At 37.5% G+C, this 21472-nt stretch overlaps 1 protein-coding gene across 5 annotated transcripts in view; it reads right to left on the bottom strand.

The window, feature by feature from the left end:
* The window catches only part of EIF2AK4 (eukaryotic translation initiation factor 2 alpha kinase 4), a 46887-nt gene that overhangs the window by 8499 nt on the left and 16916 nt on the right, over window positions 1–21472 (bottom strand). For all 5 annotated transcript variants that reach the window (XM_088145441.1, XM_088145439.1, XM_088145438.1 and 2 more), the window contains exons 10-27: window positions 20635–20744; window positions 20182–20339; window positions 19522–19946; window positions 18358–18427; window positions 17938–18012; window positions 16773–16895; window positions 13819–13923; window positions 13344–13401; window positions 12528–12607; window positions 11535–11636; window positions 10293–10343; window positions 9692–9928; window positions 8336–8411; window positions 7707–7828; window positions 7296–7345; window positions 5994–6162; window positions 4349–4465; window positions 947–1012 (exon numbers count right to left, since the gene is read on the bottom strand). In XM_088145441.1, the coding sequence (XP_088001567.1) occupies window positions 947–1012; window positions 4349–4465; window positions 5994–6162; window positions 7296–7345; window positions 7707–7828; window positions 8336–8411; window positions 9692–9928; window positions 10293–10343; window positions 11535–11636; window positions 12528–12607; window positions 13344–13401; window positions 13819–13923; window positions 16773–16895; window positions 17938–18012; window positions 18358–18427; window positions 19522–19946; window positions 20182–20339; window positions 20635–20744 (2194 nt within the window). The remainder of the gene's footprint in view (window positions 1–946; window positions 1013–4348; window positions 4466–5993; window positions 6163–7295; window positions 7346–7706; window positions 7829–8335; window positions 8412–9691; window positions 9929–10292; window positions 10344–11534; window positions 11637–12527; window positions 12608–13343; window positions 13402–13818; window positions 13924–16772; window positions 16896–17937; window positions 18013–18357; window positions 18428–19521; window positions 19947–20181; window positions 20340–20634; window positions 20745–21472) is intronic.

The following is a 21472-nucleotide window of genomic DNA, read 5'->3' as shown; positions in this document are numbered from 1 at the left end:
TTCTCTCTCATTTACTGACTGAAAACAAGTTCAACTTCTGTAGGACAATTCTTTCATATACCAGAACATAGTATCTTCATCATTTCACAAAGCAATCCTGAATGAGATTGGTTGAAAACAACAGGGCTATACCTCACCCTAGTTCCTGGTGGGAATTGGAGGAATTGATTGTTTTGTGACCATTCAGCTGGCAGGTTTGTCTATTTAAAACCTTGACAGAAAAATTAGGGGCAATGGAATAGAATGAATTCAAAATTGCTCCTCCTCACCACTTCTGGACCCTGGCCTGCTACTACAGATGGCAATTTGGTACTCACCCAGAGATGGAGGCTCAAAGAGCACCACTAATATGTCAACCTGAACCCTCTCTAATCATTAACCGTGGTGAAAGAAGATGCAGGAATTCTCCTCAAACATTATTCTGCAAATATGGAGCAGTGGAGTTCTCCATTTCATTTACCTCCAAGGTAAGTTTAGAAAAAGGGAGATAATCAGTTAAAAAAGAATACTGATAGATAATAAAGGCAAATGGAAGGTGATGACTAAAGCAAGCATCTGCAGTTTCCCATAAATACAACTAGATGAAATAGTGTGTTCATTTATGCAATAAGCATGTACATAGTCTTATACTAATCTTGAGATTTAATAATTTGTTCATACAAAATAGCTGAGAATTATATCTGCCTTCCCCCACCCCAGCTGAGATATCAGAGGTGCTGTGCCTCAACTGATGATGGAGAAAAATACAAAGAAAAAGTCAACTAAGTTTTCAGGTGAATGAGAGTATTTGGCCAATTTGACTTTTTGATACTGTCTATGAAAGACAAAAAAATGAAAACATTGGGTTTAATTGTTAACTAATCCAAGAAACTTTTCAGGACTGAAAAATGGAACATAACCAATCTAAAAATAAATAAAACAATAAAGTTAATTTCAAATTACTTACACTGTTTGACGAAAGGGAAAGATTGCAGAACTTGGCCTCTACTTCTCTTTTAGTTAGCTTTTCAGTCTGCAGCAACACAAATAATAACAGATTAGTTGATATTTCCTTATCCCTGATTTAAAGAAAAACATCCTGCGAATGTTAAAAGTGGTTTCCATTCTAACACCTATCTGTTCAGCAGATTAAGCCTTTTGCAGGCTTATCTTTAGAGAAATTATAGGTAAATATGGTTAACGCTACTAATTACATTTCATTTCCTGTAAGATCTGCCAACTTTATCTTGGCCTTAGAGGAATGTCTGAATACAATACCTCCACTTGATGTTATTCATACCAACTGAATTCAACTATCATACTTCAGAAATGTATTTATTTGAGAACAAGTGCATGATCAAAAGTTCATTGCAGTGAAAGCAACATAGTGAAAATGGAGAGCAAACAACCTATGTCTGGGGTTCCTGATTCAGCAAGTGATGTAAAAAGAAGTGGGTCTGCTTGGCAGTAGACATGTGAGGATCTAGGAATCCCCAAGGACAGTACCCTCTACAGGGCCAAACCCAGTTCTGGGTGTATCATCCTACTTCTGGCTCCCCTTTTATTCCCCTTATACCTTCAACCATCTCTATTTACTATTCTTTCTGGCTGCCCGCTGGCTCCAACTCCTCCTTATGAGATGATTGCACTGACATGTCCTCCATCTCTTTCCATCTCTTAAAGATTTTGAGTGCTGCAGAGCAAAGAAGTCACATCCAGTATTTCCATTTCTCTGGCAGTAAAGGAAATGGAAAGCAGAGGACCTCCACTCTCCCCCCCTTTCTAAATGCTGCAGCATGGGCATCCCACTGCATGGAGTGGGACCACCAACCACTGGCCAAGCTTAGTAGCACCACTGCTCTTTAGTAGGCTCATGACAAGTGGAATGACTGCACCACTGCTTAAATGCAATTGGGATATTTTAATATCCAACACAGTTGTTCTGATGCAACCTGAAGTCTTTCTCTTAGAGTGCCCAGATGGGATGATGGTGTATGATCCAGATTTTTCAAAGTTTGCCCTTCATTTATTTCCACCTTTTGTCCATCTTTTTGTTTTACTTTGTTTCTATTCCCTTCCTTCCAAGTGACAAAAATCTAGACAAGCACCAGATGGCGATAAAGAACTAGAAGTTTCTATATCTCTTTGCTGTCATCTAGTGGGTGTCCCAGTTTTTCAGCCCAGTTGTGGGATGGGACTTGGAGGCAGTCAAAGTACACGCAGGAACAAGACTGACTCGGCTGGTCTTCAAAGAGTCTGTGTGATGGTGAGGTTGAAGATCTGGGCAAGAAGGATGTAGATAAGGCAAAACAAATACTGTAGCTGCACCCTGAAGTAAACTTCCAAGCGTTCTTTACTAACAGGGCAGTTAATGCTGCCATGACCTGCTAGTTAAAAAAAAAAAAAATCTGTGTATGTGTAAATAGAAAATAAATAGAAAAAGTTGCGCATTTACAGTGGGGCAAAAAAATATTTAGTCAGCCACCAATTGTGCAAGTTCTCCCACTTAAAAAGATGAGAGAGGCCTGTAATTTTCATCATAGGTATACCTCAACTATGAGAGACAAAATGGGGAAAAAAATCCAGAAAATCACATTGTCTGATTTTTAAAGAATTTCTTTGCAAATCATGGTGGAAAATAAGTATTTGGTCAATATCAAAAGTTCATCTCAATACTTTGTTATATATCCTTTGTTGGCAATGACAGAGGTCAAACGTTTTCTGTAAGTCTTCACACACTGTTGCTGGTATTTTGGCCCATTCCTCCATGCAGATCTCCTCTAGAGCAGTGATGTTTTGGGGCTGTCGCTGGGCAACACGGACTTTCAACTCCCTCCAAAGGTTTTCCATGGGGTTGAGATCTGGAGACTGGCTAGGCCACTCCAGGACCTTGAAATACTTCTTACGAAGCCACTCCGTTGCCTGGGCGGTGTGTTTGGGATCATTGTCATGCTGAAAGACCCAGCCACGTTTCATCTTCAATGCCCTTGCTGATGGAAGGAGGTGTTCACTCAAAATCTCACAATACATGGCCCCATCCACTCTTTCCTTTCCACGGATCAGTCGTCCTGGTCCCTTTGCAGAAAAACAGCCCCAAAGCATGATGTTTCCACCCCCATGCTTCACAGTAGGTATGGTGTTCTTTGGATGCAACTCAGCATTCTCTCTCCTCCAAACATGACGAGTTGAGTTTAGACCAAAACGTTCTACTTTTGTTTCATCTGACCATATGACATTCTCCCAATCCTCTTCTGGATCATCCAAATGCTCTCTAGCAAACTTCAGACAGGCCCGGACATGTACTGGCTTAAGCAGGGGGACACGTCTGGCACTGCAGGATTTGAGTCCCTGGCGGCGTAGTGTGTTACTGATGGTAGCCTTTGTTACTTTGGTCCCAGCTCTCTGCAGGTCATTCACTAGGTCCCCCCGTGTGGTTCTGGGATTTTTGCTCACCGTTCTTGTGATCATTTTGACCCCACAGGGTGAGATCTTGCGTGGAGCCCCAGATCGAGGGAGATTATCAGTGGTCTTGTATGTCTTCCATTTTCTAATTATTGCTCCCACAGTTGATTTCTTCACACCAAGCTGCTTGCCTATTGCAGATTCAGTCTTCCCAGCCTGGTGCAAGTCTACAATTTTGTTTCTGGTGTCCTTCGACAGCTCTTTGCTCTTGGCCATAGTGGAGTTTGGAGTGTGACTGTTTGAGGTTGTGGACAGGTGTCTTTTATACTGATAACAAGGTCAAACAGGTGCCATTACTACAGGTAACGAGTGGAGGACAGAGGAGCCTCTTAAAAAGTAGTTACAGGTCTGGGAGAGCCAGACATCTTGCTTGTTTGTAGGTGACCAAATACTTATTTTCCACCATGATTTGCAAATAAATTCTTTAAAAATCAGACAATGTGATTTTCTGGATTTTTTTTCTCATTTTGTCTCTCATAGTTGAGGTATACCTATGATGAAAATTACAGGCCTCTCTCATCTTTTTAAGTGGGAGAACTTGCACAATTGGTGGCTGACTAAATACTTTTTTGCCCCACTGTATGTGAGAGAAAAGTATGTGTGTATTTGGAGGGAGAGTCAGTATAGTTTTGATTACTGAATATTTGACCATTATTTCTTACTGTTATAGAGGCTTTTTGGCTGGAAGTGCAGTTCATTGTAAAAGAAATAGCTCATCGCTCTCCTTCTTTGGTCACTGTCCTCCTTCTGAAGGGTATTTTAATGGCCGCGCATTTTTTCTCTTTTCTATGGGTCTGGTGAACAGCTACCCTTCCTGTTCTTTTTAAGTAACCCTCCTTCAGTGATAGAGGTACCATCTGTAATCAGTAGCATAAAAGTGTAGTTCGAGAACAACATAATGCCTTACCACAGCGTCATACAGAATCGTGTAAACTTGATTGAGCTTATCTTCAGGTATCCCACAGTGCAGAAGGATTGCTTTCAGTAAGGCAGTATGATTTAAGAAGACACTATAGTTTCTTTCCTAACAAACACAAATGAATTTCCATTACTTTTTCATGAAAACTATACTTAGGTTTCAGTATTCAAAAATGGTTTAATATTTTCTTCTCCTGACCCACATATTTGCGTGCTGTATCATTGCTGAGATTACCTACACTGGGAAAATCTTACTTGACAGTGAATTTAATTCCTAAATTAAGGATCTGAAGACCCATGAGCCCATAGAGGATCTTCTGGAATAGAAAGTTCCTCCTCAACATTATTCTGAATTGCTTCTGAATTGGGTTTGATTAATGCATTAATGCTTCTGAATTGGGTTTGATTAATGCATCAGGTTTAATCAAATTTAATTGAATTTCATTAATGAATTAGATTTAATCCAATTGAACTGGACTTCATTAATGAAAAATATCCTGAGCTATGGCCAGATAGAGTTATTAAGCCAAGCATCTCATATAGAAAAAAAAAAGCCATCAATAAATCACAACTTTTTGGAGCAATATTATTTGATAAATTAAAGGTTAAGGAATAAAGAATTATGGATAAAAACGCATTCTTGCCTTTATTGTACTGTAAAACTGCCCTGCATGGAGTCTGCCAATGTTGTGTAACCTATGTGTCTTTGTCTCCCTTTCTTATTTTAGTGGATCTGTGTATCCACTATATCAACAAAGTTTAACTACTTTTCTGGCCACATGCTAGCCAGTACAGCTTGTGCAACTCTACAGTCATGTGTCTAAAAAGGGTTAAAAGAAACAATGATAACCAAGTCTTGAATGTGATCTCTCCAAACTCCATGCAAACTAGAGTTGGAAACTGATGAAGGCCAAATCTCAGTAAACAAAATTCTAAGGACAGGGATCAGACCCACAGTTAACCTTCAATCAATCAATCAATCAATCAATCAATCAATCAATCAATCACAGTTAACCTGAAAGATGAGTTGGGCCATCAGGTCTTTTAGAGATAAAAAAACATTTAGGTAAGACAGAAAAAAATTAGACTACTGCAGACCTGCTAGGATGTAAATTATACGCTGTCTGCTGTTCTGTAAGACAGAGGGGGCTTGATGTCTGCTAGGAATGAGACTTGAACTAATCTGCATGCTAGCCCTTCTATGTTGTATTTTCAGTGACAGATGGAGATGGCATTGTTGCCAAATTCAAGACACTATAGTTTGATAAACTTGTAAAAAGGAGAGTTTGATCGATTATGCTTTACAAGCTTCGGCATGTTCATGTTATGAGAAGCAGGAACAAGGGAAGAGAGAGCAAAAGAACCTTTTTTTTAAAACCAGAAAGCTCTGCAAAATAAAACAGGGAAAAAAGGTAAACAGAACTGAGCAAAAAACACCAAAGAAGAAACAAGTTTTCTTTTGCATCTACATGGAGTAAGAACAGAGACGGAGCCAGATCATATGGCTACTGGTCTTATTAGCAAGTAGGAGGAGTTAAATCTTGGATTCTCTGAGAGCAAGCAAAGAAAATAGCTTTAACACTAATATTCCCACCCTATACATTTTGGAAAGAACAGGGCAGAACAACACCTACTTGCAGCACAGGAAATTCCTGGATTATTTCAGAGATTGCGTAGATTGTTTCTGCAATAGGTAAAAAACTATTTCCAGCAGGTGTGATTATATCAAATGCACATTCTAAGAGTTCTCTTGGGTGACAACGATCTAATTTCCGAGGCCTGAAAACTCGCTCAATGCAGTATCTAGAGAGATAAATGTTTACAACTGAAACACGTAAAGCCATCTTCTGTGGTAGTCTGTGGTAGTACACGTTAACCCATCTATCAATTTTGTCTACTCCAACTGGCCATGATTTTCAAAGACATTTTTCCCATTGTTTAGATTTGTTAAGCTATGACTCCCATAATTTCCATATATTTTGGGCCATGATTTATTTATCAAACTTGTATGCAGCCTGTATGCAGTCCGAACAACTCTGGGTGGCTCACAAGAAGGAAATTACAATAAAACCAATTTTAAAAAGAATAAGATAAAAGATGGCAAGATTAACAGATAGGATGGGAACCAAGCAAGGGTCCTCACTCTTCCTTGCCAAAAGCCTGGGTGAAGAGACAGATTTTCATGGCCCTTCTAAACAACAACAGAGTGGGGATCATCTGGATCTTGGGGAAAACCTGATTCCAGAGGGCAGGTGCTGCTACGGGGGGGGGGGGAAGCACTTCTGGGGGTCCCAATAGATGACATTATTTAACTGAAGGAACCTGGAGTGCACCAACCATGCAAGATCGAATCATCTGGATAGATACTATGGGAGACAAGTGGTCCCTCAAGTAACTAGGTCCGATGCCATGTAGGGCTTTATAGGTAATGACCAGCATCTAGAATCACACCCAGAAGCAACCAGGCAACCAGTGCAACTCACAAACCAGAGATGTTACATGAGCTTACTGAGGCATGCCCATCATTGCCTGGATTGCTGTATTCTGGACCAGTTTGAGTTTCCGGGTAGTGCCCAAGGGCAGCCTCAAGTAGAGTATATTGCAGTAGTCAAGCCATGAGGTGACCAGTGCATGAGTGACTGTCTGAAGGGCCCCCCAATGACAATGGGTGATGGAAATTGTGGTCCAACATGCCTAAAGTCCTTACGTTGGGAAAGGTTGCTTCAAGGCCTAAGTAAGGATTTTTGTTGGATATAGTACAGGAGATCCTTTTTTAACTGGAGATGCCAGGAACCTTCATTCAAAATATACGGTTTTCAATGAACTTTGTTCCCTCCTCTAAGCCAGCTTTATTTTACAAAAGTACAACATACAAACATCCATCTTTCTCCAGTTTTGAAGAAACAATAAAAATATACCTGCAAGATTTCCCTTACCTTTTCAAATTTGTTATATTATTTCTAGCCACAAATCTTGCAAATGGAATCTGAAAAGAGGCATAAAAGCAGGTTATAAACTGAAAAGCAAATAACATAAAATAAAATATAATTTTCATTATTATCAGCAGTAAGTTTGAAGTAAAAGTATGGTTTATAACATAAAGAAAACAAGATGTTCTATTCTTTAAGTAAACTTGTCTTCCTATCAAACATGGAACTATACCAACATTTCTTTTCTTCCTTCCCAATGCATCCCCTTGTGCAAGCTATCCAAATCAATTTCCAACCCACAATAGTTGATTTGGCCATGCTGCCTGAGAATTATAGAAGCTATATTCCAAGAAATCTGGAGGCCACCAGATTAGGCAAGGCTGGTCCAAGATCCTTGAAGACAACAAGCATACTCACCCTGAGATCATAAGGAAGCATCACCAGCATCCCACTGTGATCCATCAAATATGAAGCTTCGTTGTGCTCATACAGTTTTCTATTCCTAGGCATCAGCAGAGGAGTTTGCATCTTGACAGCTCCTGTGCAAAAATGCTAAAAACTATTATAATTCCATAGAACAAATAGGAAATAATTTTTAAAGAAACTATTTCAGAAGCCTATCTTTCACTTAACATTCTCAATAAATAAAGTAAGTGCTTATGACTAGTTACAAAGGTCTGTGTTTGTGTGTGTAAGAGAGAGGGAGGAAGGGAGGGAGGAAAGGAGAGATCTTGCTGATTTTGCTATCTTCTTGAGCTTATTCCTTGGAACTGCCAACTTATTTAATATTTTGGTGATTTTTAAATTATTTTGTACTATTCACCAGCAAGTTTCTTACGCAAGCCTTCTTATAACAAGTAGGAACATTTGAACTTCCATGCAGTGTCTGTTCATTTTAACATTTCAGTAAATCAAATTATTTGACATCTCATAAAACAGGTGAAAGCTACACCTAGCAGTCATATAATATTGCTATGTCTGAAATTAATTCAAGAACAGGGTACGTCTGAATCTAATTCAAGAATATATAATATAAACATACATACCATGTCTTTTAAAGATTCGGCTAATAGTTTCACACACATGTTGTTGAATCTTGGTTGACCAAACTGAAAAGCTACTCTAAAATTAACAATGATCAGAGATAAGCAATGCATTTTTTCTCTCCAGTCCCAAAAATCACACAAAGTACATCTATACCATGAGCAGGAAAATACTGAAATTACATTCAGCAAGTGAAGCTTACATACAATATTAATTAGTAAAGATATTTGCAGTAAATATTTGCAGTTTCAAAAGATCAGATGAGTTTTCTATTCCCAAAAAGTGGGCATTAACTAATGTTTATTTCTTATTTTCACTTCATTAGCCTTTAGGAGTATGCATGCTTGAAACCTGGTTCTCATGTCTGCAGTTTACTCCTATGTTCCATCTCAACTCATAAATTTGAAAACAGTGTCTGACTGAGCACTTCAACTCTTGCATATTGTTTTGCACACATCGAGTTTGTCCCGGTCTGTAGGAAATAGATCCTAGGATTTTGTATTATGGTCAGCTAAATTTGTTTTTAAAAATGTGCAACATGTTTATGCAATGAATTTGTACCATGTTTTGATTTTTTAAAGCTGGTTAGTTATAATAATGGGCAGTATAATGTTTAAAATGTATCTCAGAAATTCTGCCCTGAAAGGACTCCAGATTGAGAAGGCAAGCACCATGACATGGCTGCCCAGAGTCATTGGGATTTGGGCAGCCATATAAGTTGAATAATAATAATAATAATAATAATAATAATAATAATAATAATAATACTGCTGCTTCAAAAGCAAACACCACCACCAATGAAAATAGCTTTTAAGATATAATGGGAAGTCACAAAGCAGCAATCAAACATTCGCTAATACCCCACTCCCCTGCCCCTTTCATACTTTATTTGTATATTAAAGTACTACATTGGGAGCATTAGCAATAGTCAGAGCAATATTTCCCCATGCTTTCCACTTTTCTTCCCCATTAGTTTTTTACCCTTTTTCTGTTGGTTCTTTCCTCACTGAAACCAAGAGTGAGAATTTACTTACATTAAACTGAAGGCTAGCAAAGATTATACGACAGTTTGGGGACATGATCTGCTTATACTGGGAAACAAGTATTTTTACATATTTACATGCAATCGCCCCTGTGTGATGCATTATGGGGCACATCTTCTTAGGAGTAAAATGACTTTCCACACACATGACCTGCAGTGTCTGCAGGAATGAATCAGCAAACATTCACTTGGGCCTATTAGTCAAGAAAAACATTCCAGGTACACTCAATTGTCTACCCTAAATTGAATACATTCTAATAGATTCCAAAAGTATCTAGAGTTGCTTTTTCTTTTTAATGCAGACTTAAGAACACACCTTGAGGATATCACTGTCATAGGTATAATCTATTGCAGGAGATATGCGCTGAGAAAATATCTGGCCCATCATTGTCCGGTAGGCTTTTCCGTCCACGTTGGCTAAAGTATGATGAAGGACTTCATGAAGTTCAGACTCTTCCATCTGAGGAGGTGGAAGATGTTCACTTTTTAAGAGCTCCATAGCAGTTGGTCGTTTTGAAGGATCATGGTTCAATAGCCAAGCAATCACCAATTTCTAAAAACCAAAATATATAGTGCCATTTCAAATTTATAAATCAAAAAGTTTTCTTTCTAACTAGCTGTCTCGAGATGTGTCTTCCTGGTTACACACATCAGTATATATTACATTTACAACTAATATCATAAAATATAAAATACTGATTAATCGTTCAGCCATACTAATAACATCTGTAAACTGTATAGTATTTAAGTCATTCTTTAGAAATATTACTTCAATATTACTTTCTAAATATCCTTTTTCTTTGTTTCAGGGAACTAGATTACTTGTATAAGTATTATTTAATCCCAAGGGGGGAAACAGACATTACAATTTTAATACACAATATAGCAATTACTTTTTTTTAAAAAAAAAAGAATACCTGCTTTGCATTTTTCACTTCATTGAAGTCTTTTGGAAATTCAATAGATGGCTGAGAAATAAAGTATATTACAATAAACAAAGATAATCTTTAAAGTTATGTGAATCAAAATGTAAATGTGACTGGCATTCAAAATTATGTACGGCAGTTTTTCCCAACCTAATGCCTTTCAGGAGCGTTAGATCTCAATTCTTTTAATTCCCAGACAGCATATCCAAGGGCCATACTAGCTAGGAATTATGAAAGTTGAAATCCATCATATCTAGAGGGCACCAAATTGCGTAAAAATATGAGATACAGACTGATAACTATTTCAGCCAATTTCCCACCTGTCTTTCTACAGTTGACATAGAGTACTTACACCAGCAATTGTGTGGTACAAATCCTGTATCTTTTTAAACCATCACATAGTTAATGTAAACTAGAACTAAGCAAAGTGTTTGAAAGACAGAAGTGTTTCACAAAGTATGTTAGTGGAGACAAAGCATCTCTCTTCAGAGTACTAAAGCAGCCACATCTTTCAGAAGGCTCAAGGGCCAGCTTCAAAAGCTGCTCCCAGCTGTTTCCATACATACATGCATGCCCAGCTACATTGTCTATATAGGTACAGACATGAAGCAGCTAAGCAAGTCTTGCAGAAGATGTGGCTGCTTAAATAGTCTGAAGAGTAATTCTTCATTTAGACTAACATGTTTTGTGAAGCACCTCTTTTTAATGCTTTGCCTTTCCCTAATACAGAGCCCATAATGATATAATGCAGACATAGGCTGATTATGCTTCTTATTTCATATACAACAAACTTTATTCATATACTAAGCTGTGTATTTTTCCTCCTTATTTTCTAAAAGTGGAAGCAGTGGAGGTCAACAGAGAGAAACTGTCCAAACAGGCAGAACAAAGGTTTATTACACACATAATTATTGTGGCAGATTTAATTTTTTCTGAGAATATCCTACAAAATAAAAAACTAAAGCAGAAGATAATATCAATGCTCGAAAGATCTTGCACAGATTGTCCTGAGTACAAATGAATAAAACAAATATTTCTTGGGAAAGATCTGATCTAGAAATTTATGAGATATAATGCTATTCGTTTTTAGTAACTGAGTTAAAGTTTTATAAGACCTAGAGCAATTGGCATGAAATATACAAGAAATATAGCCTTTTTGTAGTTTACAAAAGCATTTTATCTGTAAACAAATAAGTTGTTGCTGGACAAGTTATTACTGAACTTCATACATACGAGCCTTAACTGACTGAGAACAAAGATTCTTTCCGATGCAGTAGTCATTGGGTGGTAGGACATCTCAAAGAATATTATACCCAAACTGAAGAGGTCCACTTTCTAGAAAAAGAAGACTGAAAGTCAGTATACTTGCAAGAAATAGAATCTGGAATCTAAAAGGTCCAGAGATCTTACTTAATCTAATTGATTACCTCACTACAGGCCCATAAAAAAATTACTGTGAAGAAAAGTGTGAAGAACTTCTGAATTCTTATGACTGCAAGCAGAATTCTGGTACGCTTCGTAAAATAACCATGACATTGCACAGTTGCTGCCATCATACTTTTATATAATGCTAATGTCTGAAGTAAACAAAACATACTATCCAAAGATCTCAATAGGCAAGAGGAAGGGATGCCTACAAATGTGAATAGTCAACATGTAAAATCCATCCATCCATCTTCTTGTAAAGTTGCTACATGACACCAAATGCCATTCTAAAAGTTTTCCCCTATGAATAATTATAGGTTATTAATAATAATAATTATTTGTTATATCCTCCTTTTCTGCCTACAGATGATGCAGGGAACTTCAGTGAGGCAAAAAACAATTCACAAAAACTCCATGCAGGTACAGAAGTAAATGGCGATTTTTGGACCCAACCAAGCAACCTGGATCCAAAAGGCTCACTGTGGATTTCACATAATGTGCATAAGGGCAATTTTCCTAATAGGAATGCGAGTCTTATGGACATTTTTACCTGATTGTATGCAGAATTATTCATAGGGGAAAACTTTTAGAATGGCATTTGGTGTCATGTAGCAGCTTTACAAGAAGATGGATGGATGGATTTTACATGTTGACTATTCACATTTGTAGGCATCCCTTCCTCTTGCCTATTGAGATCTTTGGATAGTATGTTTTGTTTACTTCAGACATTAGCATTATATAAAAGTATGATGGCAGCAACTGTGCAATGTCATGGTTATTTTACGAAGCGTACCAACTTACCTGATTGTATGCAGACTTAGTACTTCCTTGGACCTCTGGACTCACATAAAGAGCAGTGCCAACCATTCCTGTTAAGTTTCCTATTAAAAACCAAATATTTAATTATTTTATTAACTGCTTTACTGTCTTTTGAATGCTCAGAAAGTAACTCACACATTTTACATTATTTTGTATAGCTTGAAAATGCAATTATCCTAGTCAGTTTGCAAGTATGAATTCAGATGGGGATATTTGCGCAAATATTTTATCAAATCAAACTTGTCTATTTCTTTCACTGTATAGTCTGAGCTGTGAAGAGGCATTTATTATGGGTTCCAAGCTTTCAGTATTTATTGCAACTCTTTATATTCCAGGCTTTCATTGTATTCTTACCAATATTATGCACATTATTTTATGGCCAGAATTCCTGCTTTCATCACAAAATGATAAGAGAAATGTTGGAGAAAATTCCTGGATCAGAAGCAGACTAAAATCTTACAAGAAAAAGCAAGTGAGGTCCAAATTGCTACTGAATTCAGTGGAGCTACTGTTGTTCACAAAATTATGTTAGAAACATTGGTTAGAACAAAGAATGTCATAAATATGAAGTTCTTAGTGTTCAAATATGAAAACTATTCATACAGGAAGTGGTAGATACCAGTCTTACAGGGCTTGCCAGTGGCCAACATAAGGTTGCTTAAAAATTAAAGCATTGGAGGGCAAATGCTGGCCCTGATCCTGAAGTTTGAAGGATATTAATTCATTTCAATCTCGAAAGTTGCATTTCAAAAATACATGTTTAGATAAGGCAGGAAAAATATTCTGTTTTATACCTACCCAACGGATCACTTTTAACCAAATTTTCATTGGAAACTTCTCCAGGTTTAGAGTCTACCTGAAAAAGAAACCCCACTATATCTGGTTATATCTTCCCACATTCTTAGATCTTTAATGGCTGAAAAGCAAAAACAGTGTTGCTTGAAAATTCATGCAAATGGAAATGTGACTTCAACCCTTGCTCAGTTATGAAACTCATTAGCAGGACCTTGAGTTAGTCAGTGAGGATAAAAAGATGATGTGGATAAATACGTATACAAGTCTAGGCAACTTAAAGGAAAAAGTAGGTAACAGGGTCAGAAGTTCAAGTGAAGCTACAAACCGTAACATGATGCACAATGTAAGAGAAATTAACATCTCTCCTGCAGACTGATGCATTAGCCACATAAGCTAAAATTAAAGCATTATCTTGGTTCTATAGTAATATTTCCCAAATTATACACTATAGCATTAATCTTTTCTTACAAACACTTACTGCATATGCTGGGTGATCTGTTGCCAAACCAAAGTCACCAATTTTCACATGATCTTCTGAATCTAAAAAAATGTTGACAGGTTTCAGATCTCGGTGAATCATTCCCTTTAATAAAATCAAATAAAGTTTGATATGAAATACTATGTATATGAATCAGACCTCAAACAGAATACATGACTGAATCCTCCAGTATGAGTCAGCTCACCCATTAAGAGTAGTAGGAAAATCTGTTTACATTCCTGTGTTGGTTGAGGGTCATCAGAGGTTCACTAGGCTTCCCAGCTCCATTTTGTTTGTGTGTGTATGTGTGTGTGTTGGGGGGGTGCTAATTGAGGCATTCTACCTGGCCTTTGGTCTTTTATTCTGAAAAAAAATTAGTCTTTTTTTTAACTGAGTTTTGTTCCATCTAACCCTTATATATTAGAGCAGTGTTTCTCAATCTTGGCAACTTTAACTGTAAATTGTCAAGATAGAGAAACACTGTATTAATGGATTTATACACATACAGACACTAAGTAGCAATTTTTGAACACTGCCCAGAGTATTATAGCACAGGTTATGTAAATATTTTTATTATTGTTAATGCTACTTGTGAGCCTCCTTGGTAGGATTTATATCTTAAAAGCAGGGTATACTAATTAATATAGTACTACTAATACCACTGAGAGCCAGTCTGGTGTAGTGGTTAAGGCATCAGGCTAGAAACCAAGAGACCATGAGTTCTAGTCCTGCCTTAGGCACAAAGCCAGCTGGGTGATCTTGGGCCAGTCACTCTCTCTCTGCCCTACGAAGGAGGCAATGGCAAATCATTTCTGAAAAACCTTGCCAAGAAAACTGCAGGAACTTGTTCAGCCATTTGCCAGGAGTTAAAAATTGACTCGAAGGCATTCCCCCTCCAAAAAGACCCTAATAATAATGATGATGCTTATTATTTCATTATCAACAGGATAGCATTGCCCACAAAGAGATTTCAAACATATTTGCAGAACTTCAATTCAATATTACCAGGATGATGGTAATATTGCAGTCCAGCCAAAGATAACTAAACATCCAGAAAATGTTAGAGTCCGGGGAAAAACTGGAAATGGACGGGGAAACATTATATAGCAGTGTTTCTCAACTTTGGTGATTTTAAGATGTGTGGACTTCAATTCTCAGAATTCCCCAGCCAGTATACTGGCTGGGGAATTCTGGGAGTTGAAGTCCACACATCTTAAAGTCGCCAAGGTTGAGAAACACCGTTATATAGTAACAGTATTAATAGCAAAGCAGTAATATCCCAAACTTCATGAACCGTAATCCCTGTTGGCCTGGAGATTCTGGAGAGGCTGTTACCAAAAGACCTCCAAGGACCAACTGAGCACGCAGAATTGACACTGAAACTTTAACTCTGCAATGCTGCATTTGAAGCTCGGTTTAAACTTAAACACTGTCTTCTGAAAATGGCACTCCCTTGCAACACTGGGTATCTTCTGAAAGTACTTCCCAGAATCCCTTATGTTCAAAGGGGGCTGGAAAAGGAGAGGAAAATCAACTAAAATCTTTCCTGTTCTACTATTTTAGTGTCCGTGGGTTATACTAGCTCAGCCAGTAACATCAACACAGGCATGACCAAACCATTAAATTTGGGGGGAAAAAACAGAAAAGATTAAAAAATATCCCATAGAATCCAAGACTCCTCCCCCTCCCAATATATTACAAGAATAAGAAAACACAAAATACAGTGAAAGATAGCAAAATGGAAGTTTTTTGCCAAATTTTGTTGGTACTGTCAGGCTATACCCTGAAGTAGGAATTTTTGTCTGTGTGAATGACAGAGCACAGCTGAGCTGCCTCCATCATCAGCTCTGCAAGGTACCAAGTGCTCACACCTGTAGGGTGTGGCATGACACAGCACAAACCAACGTATGTAACCCAAGGCATCATGGGTGTTGGAGTATTAGTTGTAAGTTCTGTTTGTAAAGATTTACTGTAAAAATTGTACAGCAAAGGTCTGTATAGTTTTTGCTACAATGGACTGTGGGCTGTTTATTGCATTGCACATGGAATGCCACAATGTGGTGTATGTGCTACCCTGACAGGTACAACTGAGAAGGGCACCAGATTTGCAAAACAGCGTTTTACAGGTTACCGATTCCTGAGTATGGGGATACAGCAGGAGAACAGCAGTCAGGTGGTTATCTTGCTGGCAGAAGCAAACATATATTGGTTTGGATTGTTTCAATGGATAAGGAGTTCTGCTAAGGTTTAAAGTGGTGGTCATGATTTTTGACTTTCCCAGATACCGTATTTTTCCGACTATAAGACGATACTTTTTTTCTAAAATCCTTACCCTAAAAATTGAAGGGCGTCTTATTCAAGGAAGTCAGCCGAGGAGAGAACCGCACGGTTGCAAAACTGCCCTTACTTTGTCTCTGCAGACAGGCTTCCTCCTATTGCTAGCCTCCAATCACGAGTGAAATAGCTTGTCTCCCAAACAGACTTCCTCCAATCACGAGCCTTATGTAACTGATGTCAGCTGATGCTGAACAAACCAATTAGAGGAAGTCTGTTTGCAGAGACAAGCTATCGGCAGTTTCACTCCTGCTTGAATGTAATCAGTTATGCAAAAGAGCATGGAAATAGAGCTGCAGAGAGACCGTTTGGACCTCCTCCCACCGAGTGTATCAGGTAAATGTTAACTAATTACTAAATAAAAATGTGTTCTGCACTATCTTTAAAATATTGATTTCTTAATTTTGGGTTGGAAAAGTGGGGGTCATCTTGTACATGGGGGCGTCTTATTGACGGAAAAATACGGTATATTGGGAACCACAAATGAAAACTGGATAGCAATATAGTAATTGAGACCTCCCCTGCCTTCATCAAGGGCAGAATAACATTTTGGCAAATAATTAACTAAAACCCAAGGAAGTACAAGAGATGTGCATCTGCTTGGCATGAACATCGCTAACCTTTTCATGGATATAAGCTAAGCCATCCAAAATTTCCCGGAAAAGTCTCCAAAGGCGATTGGCATCTTGGTATAAACCTTGATCAATGGTGTCTCGTAAAGTGCTCTTTTCACAATATTCCATCTTCAGATGCAAAATTAGGAGAAAAAAAAACCAACTGAAAACATCTGGAAAGATCATCACATGTATAACTGTTACTATTCTACAGCCCAGTTTGGGGTGATTAATCATTCAATTACTGGAAGCTTCATTTTAAAAGAAATTTATTTAAAGAAATGTATTCTGACTAGCTAAATTTCATCCTCTTTTGAGGGCAGACAATGGAAGGAGACAAAGGAGGAGAACTGTAGGTTTGTTGGCATGAATTTTACTTCCTTAGCTGGCTGACTGGAAAAATCAGTCCTTCAAAGGAACCAATGTCTTTCTACCCTTGTTATGCTAAGAACAGAGGAAAAAGTTTACATGATTCATAAGGATGCCTCTACATACTATATATTGTTTGATCAATTCTAAAGACTTGTAACATCCAGGTAGACATTATCCTTTTCAAAGGCACACAGTATTTTGATATTGGTTAATTCATTTATAGCAATTTTGAGTGTTTTATGCAGTGAGGTGAGGCAAATCTAATACAAAGGGGTTTGTTTCAAACATCAGCAAAAGCTTCTAACATCTGCCCTCCTTGTGGATCATCATTCCTCACATCAGATGCAACAGGTAGACAGGCTCACAGGAGGTGGCAGTACCTGGCTAACCTCAAAAAGCTGACAGGGTTAGTACCTGGAGGGGAGACAATCAGGAAATCCCAAGGCTTTAGGCTAGGTTGTGAAAATCCCACAGCAGTAGGGTGTAAAGTGGTAATCAAAAAAACATCCCAGCAGGACATCTCATGTCCACATTGCTACCAGGAAAACAACATGCATGTATGCATGTAGTCATCAAGAGCTGAGCTGAGTTGAGAGAGACTTTACCATTTTAAGCATGCTCTGAAATGATAAATTGTGTGCTTACATAAATTATAAGGCTGAAAAATTCACTTCTCACTGACTTCTTACATAGCTCCTGATTTTGGATACTGACTATGTTTCTTCTATCTCAGAAACAGAAATCGTTCATTTTATTTTGGATGCATTTATCCTGGATGCACCAAATGACAATTACTAACCTGAATATAAAGATGATGCACAGTCTGAATCACTGATGCTCTGTCTTCTTCACTATTTTCCTTGCAGTCTTCATCCTGGATCACAGAAATACAGAAGTACAATATAAGAAAACCTAATTCTTTACTACATACATTTAATCAGTCCATAAATCCACTTATAATATTACTTGCATTTAAACACAACATTGTTATGTGCTGAAATGCCAAATAAACCTGTTTTATTTGTATGCTACCATCCAACACCACCACATCATGCTGGGTACAAATACTCTATCAATAAAACAAATTGCAATGTTATTGTGGCTTTTAACTGCAAGCAGAACCATATGACAATACATGCTGTAGCTTTTCATCACCAGACTGTCAATCCACAGATTTGAAAGAAGAGTCTTAAAGATATATTTTCAGTAGAATATTTACCATTATCTGATTTCTACTATTGTCTTCTCCATGATCAAAAATGATATCACTTTCAGAATCTGCTGCTGGCCTAAATTAAGAAACAAAAACTTTCATTTATTGATTGAATTAATTATGAGTTTTGTTGTACAACTGCACTGTACACTGGGATAGATATACCTTATTTTATTAAATTGTAATATAACATCGATCACACAGGCAAAAATCCTAAAAGATGGTTTATCTTCCATTTCAGATACACTTTGTGCAAACGTTTAAGCACTGCTAGTCAAATTGCATGTTTCAATGAATCTGTAAGTGAACAGAAGCTGGCACAATCTCTACATGATACAAAATTAAACATAATCTGTTTCTGCAGATTTGAGTGCATAGTTATGTGCAGTTTTTACAGGTTCAAAATAAGAAAATAGTGAACATGGTACGGACAAAATTTTACAGTGATCCGTTTTGCAGATCCAACCAATTTTGGGCAGTATTAAGGAGGTTTTTCAAGGCTTTTAAGCTGATTTCCAATAGTCAGTGAAGAAACTGAAGTTGAAAAGAAGCTGAATATTTCAGCATGACAACAATATGAAACATACCTCCAAATTAACTATGAAGATAAAGGTTTTGGAATGGCTTTCACAGACTCCAGGCTGAATGTTATTGAAAATTTGTGAGGAGATTGAATACATGCAGGAGACCTAAAAATGTTTCTGAAGAGTCTGCAAAAAAGAATAAGGGAAAACTTCCAAAAGCAAGAGTAGAAAGACTCTTCACTGGCTACAGGAAACGTTTGGAAGAAGTTACTTCTGCCAAAGGAAGCATTACAAAGTTCTCACTGAAAGGGTGTCCAACCTTCTGTATGTTCCATTTTCCCAGTTTTCTTACTCTGAATCTATAAATAACTGTAAATAAATAATAAGTATACATTCATATCTGCAGAAAGATGTTGCATTTAGCTTTGTACCATGCAAGAAGCAACATCTGAGAGGTAGAAGGTTCTTACAGGTAGAAGGTCTGGGGGATGGGGGAATAAGCAAAAATCATCTTCCATTTTAACAGCTGCTTCTGCTAGATTCCAAGCATCAAACAGAATAATCCCTTCCATGAACAACACACAATCTAATCAGTTGGCAGTAAACAAGCAAAAGGAAAGCAGAGAAACTAAATGTTCCAACTTACAAGAATGACTGTGAAAAGACTCCTTCCCCTTCTTCTTCTTCATCATCATCATCACTGGATTCTTGATCAGCTCCACTGAACCTGGCACTGGATGATCTTTCACAGGAGGTGCTCCACTCCACTGAACTGGTCAGAACAGGAGGAGGGGCATTTGCTTCTATATCATCCACAAACTCCTGTTCACCTCTCCCGTTCTGAGCCAGCTTCTCAGCTACTTTCTTCCCTTCTGTGCTTTCTGATGCCGAATTATTAAGCAGAGGACCCTCATATTTCTCTATCCATGCATTGTAATATCGCACAATGTTCTCATGGTTTAGTCGTGACAAAAGTGTTACTTCCCCTTTAATTCTTCGGAACTGCTTGCTTGTGGGATTTATCCGAATGCGCTTGACTGCGTAACAGCAGCCATCTAGTTTGTTCTGGACCTGCCCAATGAAAAATGATACAAGACAGATGCTTCAGTTGAGATCACATAAAACAGTTCCTTCTGGGCACCTGCTTATTTCCTTTTACCCCAAATAAACTCTGAATTTTTCTCTGTATAGAAGTGCACAGCTGAATAAGGTCAAAATTTGCTCCACTGTCACTGTTTTATTCACACGCATACCTCAAAGAGATTCCATAGAATGAAATTTGTTTCACACTGCATGCTGCGTTTACCTTGATGACTGCTCCAAAGGCCCCCTTTCCAAGCAACTGTAGTTCTTCAAATTCAGTGTAATAACGGGAAAGTTGCCTCTGCGTTTCTGTGAAGCACGCATCGCTAACAATCTGACTGCTAGGAATAACAGTCTCAATATCATCTATTGCTGCTGAATCTGAAATTGAAAAAATATTGATTTCAATTAGTGTTAGGAATGATGATATCTTGATATTGCACATTTGAAATTCTCTCAGGCAAAATATCTAAATAAATAATGCATATCAAAAACTAGAATGTTAATGTTTTTTGAAACCACCTATTGTTTTGGCAGGCATTTTATATTAAAATATACAACTCCTGAATAATATTGTAACACAATAGAAAGAGATACGCCATGTATTTTAAAAACACAGTTATATGTTTACTTATTACTAAAATGTTAGCATACTAGAAAACATTTAAAAGTTTACCATCTGGGTTTTCTTCCAATATAGATGCTTTCATTATCGGTGGATTTATAAAACTATGCTGTAGTAGCTGCTGAGGGCTCCATCTTTCTTTATCTTCCAAGCAAACACACCTGAGTACAATCCAGACAAATATAGGTTTAATGCTGGTATTACTCAACAGAACTCCTATTTAGGTTGTAACTACATGATTCTTTGACATGTTTGCAATTAAATCTGCAAAACTAAGTATAGCCTTCTACAGCCTTGTGAACTTCAGGAGTTGAAATTCTAGGAGACAGGGTCTCAAACCGTCTAGAAAGTGCCAGAATGGGAAAAGTTGCTAAGTAGGAAGTAAAACTTCTTCCTTAATCAATTTATATTAATACAGAAGTATGCAATGTGTTACAAGAAGAATTAGGTAGCAACATTCTGAAAAAAATAAAGTTAGATAGTAATGCCAAACCTCATAACTCTATTCAGATATTGACCGAATCACATTTTAACATTTCAGAAATCAAAGGTTTTATGTATAGTATCTGTCAGCAGAATAGAAACCACCAGACAAAATAATTCTCCTTTCCAGCAGAACATACAGGATGTGAGGAGATGGCAGAAATTACATGTAGTCCCCAATACACATTCACTGCTATGAGTTTAAATAAAGGTATACCTGCTAAATACCATGTAGAAAAAAATGGTGTCACTATTTGTTGTAGTAGTTAATGATATTACTGGGAAATGATCTTACATATCAATATTATATTTATTAATCCATTTAACAAAAGTTCAAGATACCAAAACACAATTTAACCCAAAAGAACTCTAATGTCCAACTGAAAAAAGGTATACTGTCACAAAG

This window comes from Python bivittatus, unplaced genomic scaffold, assembly GCF_059951505.1.
Source record: "Python bivittatus isolate LINGU-HERP-01145 unplaced genomic scaffold, Pbiv_v1 ctg000480_np1212, whole genome shotgun sequence".
Classification (NCBI taxonomy): Eukaryota; Metazoa; Chordata; class Lepidosauria; order Squamata; family Pythonidae; genus Python; species Python bivittatus.
This window is presented reverse-complemented; position numbering and strand designations above follow the sequence as displayed.